Source organism: Haliaeetus leucocephalus, unplaced genomic scaffold, assembly GCF_000737465.1.
Source record: "Haliaeetus leucocephalus isolate CR32 unplaced genomic scaffold, Haliaeetus_leucocephalus-4.0 Scaffold240, whole genome shotgun sequence".
NCBI lineage: Eukaryota > Metazoa > Chordata > Aves > Accipitriformes > Accipitridae > Haliaeetus > Haliaeetus leucocephalus.
In genome coordinates this window covers 12,706,351-12,722,010 of record NW_010972676.1, presented here as the reverse complement: position 1 = coordinate 12,722,010, position 15,660 = coordinate 12,706,351, and the positions used below count along the sequence as shown (strand labels likewise).

At 36.1% G+C, this 15,660-nt stretch overlaps 1 protein-coding gene across 1 annotated transcript in view; it reads left to right on the top strand.

Annotated features, from left to right (window-relative positions):
• OPA1 (optic atrophy 1 (autosomal dominant)) overlaps positions 1–15,660 on the top strand; it is a 58,361-nt gene that overhangs the window by 15,216 nt on the left and 27,485 nt on the right. The window contains exons 8-24 of the mRNA XM_010568444.1: positions 1,051–1,104; positions 3,819–3,923; positions 4,911–4,997; positions 5,914–6,027; positions 6,355–6,435; positions 6,832–6,906; positions 7,226–7,297; positions 7,448–7,547; positions 8,085–8,215; positions 8,754–8,826; positions 8,919–8,991; positions 9,776–9,891; positions 10,506–10,570; positions 11,160–11,236; positions 14,061–14,226; positions 14,766–14,918; positions 15,544–15,652. Of these exons, the coding sequence (XP_010566746.1) occupies positions 1,051–1,104; positions 3,819–3,923; positions 4,911–4,997; positions 5,914–6,027; positions 6,355–6,435; positions 6,832–6,906; positions 7,226–7,297; positions 7,448–7,547; positions 8,085–8,215; positions 8,754–8,826; positions 8,919–8,991; positions 9,776–9,891; positions 10,506–10,570; positions 11,160–11,236; positions 14,061–14,226; positions 14,766–14,918; positions 15,544–15,652 (1,651 nt within the window). The remainder of the gene's footprint in view (positions 1–1,050; positions 1,105–3,818; positions 3,924–4,910; positions 4,998–5,913; positions 6,028–6,354; positions 6,436–6,831; positions 6,907–7,225; positions 7,298–7,447; positions 7,548–8,084; positions 8,216–8,753; positions 8,827–8,918; positions 8,992–9,775; positions 9,892–10,505; positions 10,571–11,159; positions 11,237–14,060; positions 14,227–14,765; positions 14,919–15,543; positions 15,653–15,660) is intronic.

The window sequence follows — 15,660 nt, the reverse complement described above, 5'->3', positions numbered from 1 at the left end:
CAACTGGTGTGAAATTATAGTAACTAAATTGATTTGTGTCTAAATGACAGCTGTCCTCTGCATGTTAGATAATATGCTTTTTCTGATCTGAAGCTAACTTGAGTTGTAAATGTCACATGAGCTTTATTTAAATATTGAAGCTTTTACTTATATCATTCTTTCAGTGATTGTTTTGATTATAATTTTTTCTAAATTTAGTATTTCACCAGTCAGCCATTAGTTTTATGTTGTTTGTAAATATTTACATAATTTGAATTTGTATTGCACCATTTACGCTTTTGTCTTTGTGTTATTAAAAAGGGATTGTTTTGAACAACTGTTTATTACATCTTGATGAACGTATTTTAAGAATATTTGACTAAGAATGGCTCTAATTGCCTGATCTTATTACATTTATGCCTTGAATTTCAAAATGTTTTGTATTATAATATCCTAATTTTTCCAGTTTTTAATGTAATTTAAAATAATTTTAAAATAGCCCTTCAAGACTGACAAACTACAATTTATGAAGTTGTGCATGCATGTTTAGGATTATAATTCAGAAAAACAAATATAAAATAAGAATCTCCTTGAAGATTCAGAAATAGTGAATACTCACCTGAAAGTAATTTCTGTAGCAAGCAGGTGTTTTAGTGATTGTATCCCATGAAGATTGTGCTGATTCAGGAAATGAACGTAGGAGATCCTGAGAGTTTGACCACTAAAATTACATTTAGGGCAGTGGCCAGAAAACTCTGAGCAACATACAGAGTTTGCTTTTCCCTAAGCCCACTTTCCTAATATTAAGTCTTGAAGGGTTAATTTTTGCATTTGCATGTACTGGAAATCAGACTCTTTTTTTTTTTTTTTTTTTTTATGTGAACCTCCTGTTGCAGATGGAACTTTCCATCAGCATTAAATCTCAAATGCTAATTGAAGAATTTTACTTGCTTTAAAATGCATGTAAAGTCAGTTTTCTTATGTGGAATGAAACTTTCTGTTTGTGATTTGGTTACTTGCAGTGTATAAACTAAACAATATGTTAGTAGCCATGATTATTTTTCTTTGTAGGTTTCTGACAAAGAGAAGGTTGATCAACTTCAAGAAGAACTTTTACGCACTCAGGTAACTTCTGAGTTACTGATGTCTTGGGTAGAGACTTACATGCAGCAGACTCAGATTTACTAGACAAAAGCATACCTGAGATATAAGATGTTTGGTAAAAATGCAGTGTTTTTTCCAATCTTTGAGTTTATCAACACAGAGTTGACTCTGTTGGCACAGACCAAAGGTCAGTCTGATCTTTTCTTTCTCTGATAGCGACTGATGGAATGTAAGAGGGAAGTGTAAGAATAGGGCAAATGTGTAATCATACTTTCCCAAAATACCTTCCTTGCCTTCAATGCTATATAGTCCTGAAATGTAAAGTTAGCCCAAGAGTGTTACATAAATACAATGGTTACATAAAAACAATTCCAGTTTTAACTTGTTATGCATACTAACTTTAATCCTGACATTCTACAGTTCTCTTTTATAATTTCAGTGCTACTAAATACATCTGTGATATCTTCCATGTTTAAATGGCACATTTGTTGCAGAAAGGAAATGAGTTTACTTATTAAGGAGTTACATTTTAATCCTTAATCTAGGAAATATTTCTAGTAAAGAAGCTTTTAAGTGCATTTGCTGACCAAACATCAGAGGTTGAAGAGGAAAAATAGACATCTTATGGGATATGTGGGATGAGATATTCAGGTTATAGTACAGTGGCATTCAGGAGAACCAAAGTATCTTTTTTGTTTTCTCCCATTAAGAAAAATGATTGCAGGTATGATGCTAGAGTTGTATGTAAGCCGTGCAGTCTTAATCAAAATCTGTTTTGTGAAGCAGTAAGCAGTTCTTTCAATTAAAGCTGTTTCTATGATTGGACTATTTGATATGAAAATTGCTATGGGCACATTAAAAGCTTTTTCTCTGCCCTCCCTTTGAGATTTAAGAGAACATTTAATCCCTTTAAGAAGCTGAAGAGGGTGGTGCCATTCAGAGTGATGTCCTTTAAAAAAAAATCAGAAAGTGAAAATTTGAACAATAATGACAGCTATTGGTAGGACTTTTTAATATATGTTTCTAAAAAAATCTTGCTTCACAAAACCCAAGCCACTTTCAATTTCTGAATGTCTTCCATCTAGTTCAGTTGTAATTTGATATAGTCTGACAGAAGATGTGCTTTTGCAAGTGAAATCCTGTTCTCAGTATTTCCTTTTGTTACTTCTGTTAAAGAGAAGCCTGCTTCATTAGCTGGCAGGAAAGGAAAAGATCTGCAGGGATCAGCTTTAGGATCACTGCTTTTCAAACTGGCCTTTTAAAAAGTGCATAGTCTCACTTCAGAGCACCTAGGAGTTCAATAACAGACATTTGGAAAGCCCATTTTTTAATATGAATTTCTGTATATAGTGAATACATACATGTTACTTTGTTCCCCTTACATAAGACTTACACCTACAACCTGACAAGGTTAAAATAGTACTAAATCTAGTATCTTCTGTCAAGGATGCAAATACATATGAGCGTACATTATTTAAGAACAAAGTCACAAAAATAAAATTGTTTTAATGTTCTCTGAAATTTGGTCTTGCATTCAGTAGATGATTTAAGAATTCCCTGCATCAGCTCAACCAAGGAACATTTCCAGCCCTTCTAGGGGGTAGGTTTCATAATATTGGGCAATACAGTGTGCAGCTGCAGATCTGGTTTACAAAGAAGTATTTCATCCCTTAGGCAGTCCTTACAGAGCAGGAACCATGATTCCTCAGTTATATAATTTACAGTTCTGGTTTAGACAGCAACACTTTTTCCTCATAGGTGTGTTGCCTTACAGCAAACTTGTAAGGGTTTCCTGTGTTGCACCTTAATGGGGCTTTTCAATGCAAGTGTGGTATAAGGTGGGACTCCTTCCTGTCACATTAATTGAGTTGAACTTCACCAAAACTCATTCTGACAAAATTTTAATCTCCTTAATTAGCAAGGCAGAACTAGTTATTTTTAAGCTAGACTTTTTTCAGGGATGATGCATATTAGTCATATTAGTAATTACTTTGGTTTGCTTGCTTATTTTTCTTAAGTTAATGTACAGTTAATCCTTTGTTGTATCTATAGGCTTCTTGTTTTGATACGAGGGTTTGTAACCTCTTTCTATATTTGCTCGTTTTGAAAGCATTTATTACTTGCCTTTTTTTAATAACAGCTTGAAATATGATCTTAAAAGTACACTCAGGCCAAATACATTTCCACATCATAGAAAACAATTTTCAGAGTAGGTATCAAAATTTCATTCATGTCTCATCTTCAGAGGACTACCATAATCTTCTAAACAGGACTGAGCTGGTACAGTTGTTTCTTGAACTGAAGTTGTATACTGAAGAAAGGGTCTAAACTAGGCTTGCAAATTCACATTTAAGCCCTGTGATCTTTCTGATTGAACAACCAGTTCCCACTGATGCTAATTTCTGTCTGACTGCATACGTGTAGCTCCTTTGAAAATGATGCTTGCATAAGATGCTTAAAGATTGATTTATGTATACCCAAGTTTGAACATTGTGGTCTTATTAAAACATTTGAAGCAAAGGTGTTGTGTTGCTGGGGGGGGGGGCGCATGGGCAGAATCTAACAGTCTTCTCTTGATGGCCTTGTATTTTCAATAAACTGTAGCAACCACAAAGGTTTCTATGTTTTTGAAAGACTTGCCTGAAGGGTAATATATTTTTCATATGTAAAATTTCGCTCACGTGAGTGTACTATTTCCATAATTACAAGAGTATATTTGTACCACTCTTCTGTAGCTCAAATACCAAAGAATGCTTGAGCGATTAGAGAAGGAGAACAAAGAATTAAGAAAATTGGTACTGCAAAGAGATGACAAGGGAATTCATCAGAGGAAGTTAAAGGTACTTACGTGTTACAAATCAGCATAGAAATGTAATTATGCCATATTTTCCATGATGCTATTCTAAACTGTATTTGTTAATTCATATACGAACTTCTAACATTTGTTATATCTGTGCTAATTTTTTGACATGTTAGGCTTTTACACATCCTTTTTTTTTGAACTATATAACTTTTGGAAATGGTTTCAGCTGAGGAGCACAAAGGGGTTAGCAGGTCTAACTAAATAACTTAACCTAAGTGGGAAATGTGGATTGGGTTTTTTGATGTAGCTTCACTGTATTTGCTAATAAATATGCTTCCAACTCTTCTTACACACACAATCTGATACCTTTGTGCTTTGTAATGGGTCTTACTGAGTTTGGTAGGAATATAGTTACAGGGTCAGGAAACATCTTTTAATGGCCCTGTATAAATTCAGGGAGTTTGAACTAATTAAGCTTTTGCTTTTGTCTGCCAACATCCTCAGCATTCTAAAAATAGATGTTTTCTGCCGGTCTCTGTGTCACTTGCTGACCAATGTGGATCTTCCTCTTTCTCTGGGAACTGGAAGATAAGGAGTTCTTATTTGTACAGAATGAGGTTGATAGCTCTGTGCCCTTGTTAATGCTTATTGTTCATCAAGCTGAAAATTTAAGTCTAAATGTTTAATGGAAGAAACTCAATTCAGCTTCTTAACTTGGAAACTGTGAAGTCTGAGCACTGTTGCTCTCTTACGCTGTATGTAAGAGCTCTCATTTTGCTTTTTCAGCGAGATGCGTCTGCAGCTGTAGTATTTTCATCCACAGAAGGCAAGGGATGACTTTACTTGCTATTGTTCTTCATAAAACAGAGATGTGTGCTGCAATATAGACCATTTAGGTTTCAAACCATCAGGAGAGAATAAACACATTTTTACAGATGAGTTTACAGAATATACAGATGAAGTAGTCTGAAATCAATCTTTGTTCTGTTAATTGGCTGTGTTTTCTCTCTATTTTTTTTTTTAGAAATCCTTGATTGATATGTATTCTGAAGTACTCGACATATTGTCTGATTATGATGCCAGTTATAACACTCAAGATCACCTACCTCGTGTAAGTAGATGAAAAATTCAAGGGTTTTTTGCTGAAACACCAGTCTTATAATTGAATAGAACATTTAATTGTACTCCACGATAATCCTGAGCTAGTGCTAGGCTATTTTCTCGTAACTCCAGGGTTTTTGCTTAAGACGTGTTCTCCATTTTAAGTGCAAGAAGAGAATTTTGAGAATAACCAATGTAACTATGTTAAGTCTGCCTTAGCTTGTAGATAAAACCCTATCTAGATACCGATATTCCTGCTGTGCTCAGCCTTCCATTTGAAATGGTTTCAGTCTGGGCACCCCAGCCTTCTCAGCATTGTGAAACAGCTGTTGTTTCCCAGTGCGTACCAGTGGATCTGAGAAGGTACGGTGCCCTGGCTAACTCCCCTCAGCAGTGCTGCGGTTGGAGGGGGGAGCGCGAGAATTTGGCTAGCCTGACTGCTGGTGCAGGGGAGAGCCAGGGGTGCTTCCTGCTTGCACAACCAACCGCCTGTAGTGCTGGTGGCTTCTGTGGGAAGCCAGTCGAATGGGGAAATGGCAGGACCTGCGTCAGAACTCAGCCTTCTCCAGGCAGAAGCAGCATCTACCAGAGGAGTAGTCATCAGCGTTTCGCCTGCTGAAAGGATTTTGTGCAAGGAGAGACCTGCCTGCCACGAGAACAGCAAGGCCTTCCTCTCCTCACTAGGTGGCCTGGCAGGTTAGGCCCTCAGGGTGCTTTGTGGACTGTGCTGTCTTAAGCACAAGTCAATTTTTCTGCATGACTAAAAGTTAGTGTTCCTTCAAAGATTCCATATTTAAACCAATGCATTTATTGTCAAACATAATACAGCCAGTGTTGATACAGATTAACGTCTTTTTAGTCAGCTTTTGTCTAAGCTTCCGAACTGTCCTGCTGAAAGCCAGTGGCTGTTTAAACTTTCACTATAGGTGGTCGTGGTTGGAGATCAAAGTGCTGGAAAAACCAGTGTGTTAGAAATGATTGCCCAAGCCCGCATATTCCCTCGAGGGTCTGGGGAGATGATGACACGTTCCCCTGTTAAGGTAAGAAACATCATAATCTCTGAATCAGCATTTGCCATATTCTTGTCCCTCTGATTATGCCGTTAATTGAAGTATAAGTGACCATTTGTTTATAAAATGGCGTCTAAGCAAGTGAGTTGTTGCAGTCAATGACAAAACTTCTGCAGGCCTACATATGATCCATATATACTATCAGAGTAGTAGTAATTCCTACCATAAGTAGTCCTGTGTTAAATGAGCATTACATATACTTGTATGTCTGCAGTGGGAAGTGTACATATGCTGTGTACTTCTCATGTTTCTCTGTGTTTTTACCATACTTTCTCATATAAGACTTTTACCGTTTAGGTAACCCTTAGTGAAGGTCCCCACCATGTGGCTTTATTCAAAGACAGCTCTCGGGAGTTTGATCTGACCAAGGAAGAGGATGTAAGTGTAAAGACTGGCAGTTAATGTGACTTTTATTCATTCTCTGAAAAAATTTGTGTCTTTGAGCTGTTAGCCCCTGTTTAATTAGAGTGAAATATGTTTAGTGGGGCAAGGCATTATATTAGTTATTAAATTATCTTTTAGGGTGTTTTTGGCTGGCACTGAAGTGGATAAAATGTAGGAGGAGCTCTTGTGCCAAGACATTTTTTGGACTATGCAGGGGCCTGCAGGTAATCTGTCATTTAGTGCCTCAGTTACCAGACTTAGTTATTCGACATGCATATGAGATAGTATTTATAAAGAGGGATCTTAATCCCTAAGTAAACTTTTTTATGTTGGTGATTTTTCTTCTATCACTATTATAAGGAGTTTTATATTTTGCTCTTCTCAAAACAGCTTGCAGCTTTGAGACATGAAATAGAAATCAGAATGAGAAATAGTGTGAAGGAAGGGTGCACAGTTAGCACTGAGGTAAGACATCAAATATTTAGTGGCAAATACTTGTATGTCTTCCGTGAGTATTTTTAAAATAGGAGACTGGTGAATACAGTTTGTGTACACTTAATATTTTGCACTATACAGAGTGTATTTGGACTGTTAAAGTCAGTTTTATATCACAAGTACGTGCATATAAAATTGTACTTCTCTCTTAAAATTACAGGCTGTTGCTGGTTTAAAGCATATGTTTGTGTAAATATGCATTTATATAATTTTATATATGTGTGTTTGTATATGTCATTACATACAAAGTAGGTGTGTATAAACCTTTAATTTCAATTTTACTTCACAGACCATCTCCTTAAGTGTGAAAGGTCCTGGTTTGCAGAGAATGGTATTGGTTGATTTACCTGGAGTCATTAGTGTAAGTATGCAATAAATAAATTTTAAAAAATCTTTAAGAGATGTAAGTGAGGTAGCGGTATTGGTGAGAACATTAGCTGTTGTTTTTCTTTTTTACATCTTTCTATTTTCTTTTTTCCTTTAAATATATATCTCCATATACATATTAAAGACTGTGACATCAGGTATGGCTCCAGATACGAAGGAAACTATCTTTAGCATCAGCAAGGCCTACATGCAGAATCCTAATGCCATCATCCTTTGTATTCAAGGTAATAAGAATCTAGATGGTTATCCACCTGGCAGGATTTTTTTATTTTTTAATTGTGATTCTTATGTTATTCTGGGGACTCTCCTGATTATATTTTTTTTTTTTTTCCATTTGTGGTAATTTATATAGTGTACAAAACAGCATGCTGTGGAATGTGTATTTATAATTTAAAGCACCTTTGTTATTTGTGGCAAAAAGCAACTTTTTGCTAAGAGGTTTTTTGTCATTAAAAATGGTGGTGACAATAAAATTCAAGATTTCTTCAAAAGTGTTTTTGGAGGCAACAGACAATAATAGAGTTTAATATTTTGAGCAAGCTGGTGCTTGTTCAAAACTTATACAACTACAAGAAACTAATTTTTTTTAATGATACTGGGAATAAAGCAGATCTTCACTGTGTGTACCCAAAAATTGAATATAAGTGTAATTTTACTGATTTTAAGTTGTAACATAAAACTTATTTGGTGCTTACTATATCTTCAGTACTGCATGTTAGATTATAGTCCCTAAAATATAACTTTGGTTTTGTTTATTTTAGACGGATCGGTGGATGCAGAACGCAGTATTGTCACAGACTTAGTCAGCCAAATGGATCCCCAAGGAAAAAGGACAATTTTTGTGTTGACTAAAGTTGATCTTGCTGAGAAAAACGTGGCTAGCCCAAGCAGGGTGAGTTGACACTTTTTTTTCTCACATTGTGATGGCTAAAGTCACACATGGAAAAATACTTGAGATGCTCTCAGAAATATTGGACCTCACCTACCTGTTCTAGATGTTTTTGAGTGCTTATTTCTGTATTCAATGTGATGATTTGGGGCGGGGAGGGGGGCTGTTGAGTGGTTGTTTTCATCTCTCTCAAGCTTTGCTTTTAATGATCTAAAAAAAACCTTGACTACAGCTTGCTATAATACCAGTTCCTTTCATGCAGGTGACCTGAGCAAGTTCCATTTCCTGAGAAGGCTTTAGGATATTCTGGGATAGGCTTTTTCACTTTATTTGTCTTTTGCTATGTTATGTCTTATTTGTTTTATGCCTTTATCATTTTTTTTTCTTTTAAATATCAGTAGAATTCATAGTCCCATGACAAACTGCTTCTTATAGTAGTCTGCATAGATAGAATTAGATCTGGTTTTAAAACTGCTGAAGGAAAGAATACCTATGTGCAAAGTTAACCACATTTTTTTTTTTTAATCCTTTATTTTCATAGATCCAGCAAATAATTGAAGGCAAACTCTTCCCAATGAAAGCTTTGGGTTATTTTGCAGTTGTTACTGGAAAAGGTAAAGAGAGTTCTGGTTCTGCTTATTTTCTCCTTGATAGCAGAGAAAACTGTCTAAATGGAACTGTTGCAGCACTCTTTTTCTTTCTCCAGGCAACAGCAGTGAAAGTATTGAATCTATTAAAGAATATGAAGAGGAATTTTTTCAAAATTCAAAGCTGTTAAAGTATGTTGCTATTTATTCCTTTTACAAAAATGAGCCTGTGTTAGTAAATGCTAGCATCAGTTTTTCTTGTTGAACTTAAAAAAACAATTGCAGTGTGGAAATACTTTTTGAGATTTAATCTGCTTAAATTAAGTATCTTGTTGAGATGACCAAGTTAGCTGGTTTACTAATGCTTACTGTAAGTCAGTGGAGAGAGACAGGAATTTTCAGGCAGCAATTGATTCCACTGCAGTTCTCAGCCTCTCTTCAGAGGTGTCTGTGTGTCTTCATTGGCTCTAGAAGAACTAAGTTCCCAGTGTGTGTCTAGGCACTTTATACACCTGGGAGGAGTGAATCCAGCCCAAATATGAGTTGTAGCGCCTCTAAATATCAGTCATCTTGCTGTGACAACAATGTTGTATTCAAAGTTGTTCAATGTTTATGTGTTCTGCTGGAAGTTCATTGAGCAGAGTTTTGATTTCACAGGCTTGTATTTCTCAGGAAAGCAAGCTGCATGGTCTTTGGGACTGCAGTACCTGCACTGCAACCTGTAGAATAAAAATTTATTTGTGGTGGGGGTTTTTTATTTGCTTGTTTTGTTGGGGTTTTTTTTCTTCCTCTTGCTTTGATTATCTGCATTTAATATTTTGGAGGAAGAGATTGGAATTTGGGTTAGGTCCACATTGACATGTTATTTTCTGCTTCTCTGCTATAAAAGCAGAGCTTTATTCTTGTGAGGAGAAAACGTGGGCCAGAAAGCATGGGTATGCATAGAATAATTTCCTCTAGCTGTCTTTCTTTACAGGACATGTATGCTGAAGGCACACCAGGTAACAACAAAGAACTTAAGTCTTGCTGTGTCAGATTGCTTTTGGAAAATGGTGAGAGAGTCTGTGGAGCAACAAGCAGATGCTTTTAAAGGTAAACATCTTTTCAAAAACCAAGTGAAATAGCAGCTTGCTGTTAAACAGTTCATTCTTGCACACACATATAATACTATTTTGCCAGCATGCTTGGGCAGTTGTGCTTTATGTATTTTATATGATCAACATTTCTCATGAATTGGTAATTGCCTCAGTTAATATTTACAAAAACACATTAAAAAAATAATTCATGGTATGAAGGACCCGCTTGCTCTAAAAGCCAAGGGAGTAAATAAGTATGAAGAAAAAAATCCAGGGCTTTTTGTGGGCAAAACACAGTCCTTCCACTGGATTCAGATGTTGTTTGAAATGGTTTCCTATATAAAGACACCATCTGCTCAGCCAGGGCAGGGCTGACTTGCACAGAGCTGGAAGCTGAATTGCTCTCTTTCCACTACATTTTTTCAATGCATGAATCCTGTAATTTACAAACAGAATATCTGAGCATAGACAGCAAAAAACTTTGCTCATTTGCAGAGGCACTTAATGTTCTTGGAGGGTTTGTCATAAGCAAGATCTGTGGCAAGTTTAGGAGCTACTAAACTTTTAAGATAGTCTTGAGGTGCATATAGACAATTAAAAAAATTAAGGCCTTGTTTCTGATTTTTGCAGCCACACGTTTCAATCTTGAGACTGAATGGAAGAACAATTACCCTCGGTTGCGAGAGCTTGACAGGGTAAATTACATGACTGCTTTAATTTGTGTGCTACAAAGTGTTGATTATGGATTAAAATTTCTGCCATTTAATCTCATTTGTAAAGGTTTCTTAAAGTTAACATAAAGTACTGACATTTTAAAATGTGAGGACAGTGTAACATTATGTTTTATGAAATAGCGTCCTTCAAAATTGTTAAGTGTTGAAGTATCACAAGTCCTTCACTCTTCTAGTATACAGTTAACTTGCCCGCAGGAGTAGGTCAGTGTTTCTTTGTGAACATGACAGAACTGGCAAAGAGAAGTTACGTTCCCTGGTCTTTCAGACAGAATAACAAAACAATTATGATCCCATTCTCTAGTTCTTTTGTAGAGATCCTGAATATTTGAATGCCATGCCTGGCCAGAGGCGTGCAGGAGATGGGTGGGAAGATGTATGGTAAACCAGGGTAGCTTATGACAAGCACATACATTGTCCAGAACATGACCAGAAGGTATCATTTTAGGCTTAAAGGCCATAAGAAAAAGGTTTTGTTTTTTTACTTTTTGTATGGAAACGTGATCAAACTATACTTAAAATCTTACTATTCCATATTTTTCCTTTTGCACAGAATGAACTATTCGAAAAAGCAAAGAATGAGATTCTTGATGAAGTCATAAGTTTGACTCAGGTCACACCAAAGCACTGGTATGGTAATTTTTTTCTTTTTTCCTTTTTTTAATTAACTAGCAGAAGTTTGTCTTTAAAATACAAAGAGTTTTAGTAAACAAAATTCTTGGATATAAATAAGAACTGTTTTTCTTAGGACAATGTATTATTATGTCCTTTGTCCCTGTGGAAGTAGTCTGTTTGTTTATTATTCTGAATCAGCAAATACTTGTATAATCCCTCGACAAAAATTATATGATGTCAGTTTGTGGTTTGTTCTGGTTTTATACAGTATAATGAACAATAGATATTCCTCAAAAATTAAAAGGAACAGTCATACTAAAGGTATTTTCAGATGTTCATTTGAAGTATTAATCAGTAACTCCTCTTAACTTGATGTTTGGGGATTATTGTTGTTCATATCAAGATAATATATATGACCTTGGAAAAAAGTTTATCTCTGTGAATCAGAGATTTGGAAGTTGAAAGATTGTGTAATTCCTGGCTCTAAAAAGAGCTGATCTGGATGTTTGAGAATTTCATCCTGCGTGTGGATCTCCTTGGTAGCCTCAACCAGGTAGCACCGTACTACACTGCCCTTCTTTTTAAGGCAGACAGAGGTGTGAGAGAGAGTGCTTAGCCTAAGTATTTTAACAGTGTAGCATCACTGCATAGTAAAGCCACTGTAGATGCAGGCTGAGAGGAGAATAACCAATGTAAAGGATTACTTTGATGACAGCCTGTACCACAACTGTGAACCACAAATAAAAGATTTCTTTAATGCCTTTGCCTTCAGTGACCTGAATGAACTGTTACTTGGTCATAGAGTAGAAACCAAGATGAAATGTCTGATTCTTAATGACATTAGAATAATTCTGGGTATGTAGATGTGTTCAGAGAAGGTGTTGTAGGCAGTATATTAGTCTGAAGTTATGTTCTAGTCCAAATGCAATGCTCATTTGCCACTTTGATGTTTGTTGCTGTTCGCTGTGTAATAGATGCTGAAGTACCCTGGCTCATGTCTTATCTGCCTCATTTTATGTTGTGGATCGGGTGGGTGCATGACATGAATGTTTCTGTGCATTTCTTTTGAAAGTTAAAATGTAGGGGTGATTCTAGTTTTATAACACTTAATGAGCTATAAAGTAGAACTGGAAACCTAAGTCATGAAAAAGTGCTTCTGTTAGCCATTTTGTGCAGCCTGAAAACAGCAGTGCATTTGATGAATGCAAATGTTTTTATCCTGTTAAAATTTCCATTCCTTCCAATTAAGTTTAATTGGATTAAGCAAAGCAAAAGTGTATTTTTATTGACATGTCAGTAAAGAAGGAATGAGATTGCATTTGTTCTTAATTGGAGGACTGCCCTTCTCCTACAGTGCATTTGTAAGTGGTAAAATCCATAACAGATGGTTTCCAGCACACCCTGTAAGTGAAATTAATTTGCCACTTCCCCAGTTCTTTTCATGGTGATCAAGAATGATCAATAACTGATTTTTGTCCGAACACTATCCAAATCATCCTATTTTGAACAAAGCTTTTTAAGGAAAACATTTTGTACTGGTGGCAATATTAGTTTTTATTTATAGTGAATTCTTTCAACATTTAAGTGCTTGAATTCCTTTTAATTTTGTATAAATACTTTTACTACCCTAAATATGCCAAAGATCTGCTTCAACAGTAGAAAAACTAGTGGCTTTGATCCCCATTTATACTGGTATGTCAGAAGGAGAGCTTCAAAATTTTTAAATCTCAAAGGAGGCTTTAAACACAGAAGAGAAATTTTCAATTCTGCTGCTGTTGAAATGGGGGGATAATTGATATTTATGAGAAGTTCTTCAGTCTTTGTCCACAGACAGCCCATTAGAGTAGGGGCATTATCAGGGATGAGGCTTGTGTCCTGAACTTCAGCCCATTTGGAAGAAAAGAGCTTGAGTGAATCGGATAGTCAGATACCACCAAAAAAAGGCAGTTTTTATACTTTGGCTCTTAGCTCTCACCATTCTACCAAATCTGGCATTCATATGACCTGTTGGTAAACTGATTTAGCATGCTGAGCTAGCATAAAATTAATCTGCAAGAAACCCACAACCTGTACTGGAGACTCTGGCAAGAGCAGAAGGAGCATGACTGCCTCTGTGGGTACTGGCTGCATGTCACACTGGCTCAGCTGAGTTGTCTCACTGCAGCTGCAAAGTTTCCCGAGTAAGTTTATTGTAATTTAAAAAGGTTAAACTTAGATTGTTTCCATTGTTACTTCTTGAAACACATCATAAATAGGAAAGTGGTGCTTAGTTTTATAGTGTCGAGGCACATTTGTAAATGAATGTCAATACACATTTTTGTAAAAGGTTGGACTTCTCAACTTGCTTCATTGTTTATCAAATCTGGGAACAATCAATGAAAATCACAGATGGAAAACTACAGCATGTTCCAACAAACAAATCGGAATACTACGGAAACAAAACCCACATGCTTTTTTGGGAGTGCAGACTTTTTAGTCAAATCATTTCAATGCTTTACAGTCTGCCCCCTTGTTCCCTCACCTGCCATGCATATGCACACACAGCTGTACATGATTATTATACTGGTATAGTTAAAGGCTGCAAGGGGCTGCTGTGCAGTGCAGTGGCAGCCATAAGAGTTGCAGAGGCCAACTTCTGAAGCTGTCTTTGCTGCTGAAAACATTGTGTATTTGTGTCCTTCGTTCCAAGTAGATTTTGGTTGAAGTCATGTCCTGATGTTAAGGAGTACTTCCTGTGTTCTGTAGTCTTGTTTTCTCAGTGTTTCTAACAAATTGAATGCATACCTGTTAGACACTTTTGTATTGGAAGCCATCATATGTGTTACAACTTCCATTTTAGGGAGGAGATTCTTCAGAAAACTTTATGGGAAAGGGTATCTACTCATGTGATTGAGAATATATACCTCCCAGCAGCACAGACTATGAACTCAGGGACATTTAACACCACTGTGGACATCAAACTGAAGCAGTGGACTGACAAGCAACTGCCTAATAAAGCAGTAGAGGTGAGAATTTAGTTATTATAAAAAATATTAAAAAAAAACAAAACCAAAAACCTGTGCAAAGCCTGTTGAAATGAAAGCATAGCTCCAGAGAAGTCAGGTGATGGTTTGAAGGGCTGACTGTAGTTCTTCTAACAAGCTTACATGTCAGAAAAGGCTAGCAAGAGCTTGATGTTGAGAAGCATATACAGCAGGAACGTTGTATTAGCTCTTCTGGTGAATTTTCCTTATTAAACACCAAAAACCCCCTCCTTTTAAGAGGTTAAACAAACCCTTCAAGCTAGGTATATTCATATTTAATAGATTTATGCAAGTTTAACAGAATTCAATTTGCTACAACATAGCAAAGCGTTTAATGTTGACTTTATTAGTAATGGATAAGGCAGCAAAGGAAAAGTCAATGACTTGCTCTTATGCTTGTATGTTGTTTTGAGAAAGTATGCAACTTTTCATACTTGCAAGAATTGTCATAAATGTTCCTTTACCAGCTGGTGCATATATATATGGTCCATTTCAGTAGGCATTGTTTACTAACTTTCTAGGTGGCTTGGGAGACTTTGCAAGAAGAATTTTCCCGTTTCATGACAGAACAAAAAGGAAAAGAGCATGATGATATCTTTGATAAACTGAAACAAGCTGTCAAAGAAGAAAGTATTAAACGACATAAATGGAATGAGAGAGCGGAGGATAGCCTGGTAAAATGTAGTGGGGTTTTTTGCATTGTTGACTAAGTGCTGTTGAAATCTTTTTACTGAAGTTGCTTATTCAGTATTTTAACATTCTTTCAATGTAATCATAAAATGATAGGGAGATTTGTCCATCCCTCCTTGTCTATATAATGTTTTAATTCAGTGATTCTCAATTCATTTTATTATTACCTCTTGTTAATTATTGCCCTAAATAACATCTAATAAAATTGGTTTTGTTGGTTCAGGAAAAAGTCCTCCATAATCCTCTGGCTGCCCAAGGACAGTCTTGTGAGAATTGTTTAGCATCATCTATTTGTTCTGTAAAGTATAGCCACACAAAACAACAGTGTTTCATTACGATCTTTATAGATTCTGTAATCTGGAGGGATTTCATATTGTTTGTTGTATTTTTTACATTATTTATGCTAGGCTGTAGAAAAGACTCAAATTAAAGGCACAAGAAAATATTTTTGGCAGTGCTTTGAAAAGGTGCCTCTTGAATTAATCCTGTGTGCCCAATACATGCTGGTTTTGTGGACATCAAAAAAATGAAGATAATGTCAGAAATCTTTTTTTAGTAAATCCTGAATAAATTATGTATTGTATGCTAAAACAATGTTCTGTATTACAGCGAGTGATCCAGCACAATGCCTTAGAAGATCGGTCAATATCTGATAAACAGCAGTGGGATGCAGCTATTCATTTTATGGAAGAGACGCTCCAAAGTCGGCTCAAAGACAGTGAGTTG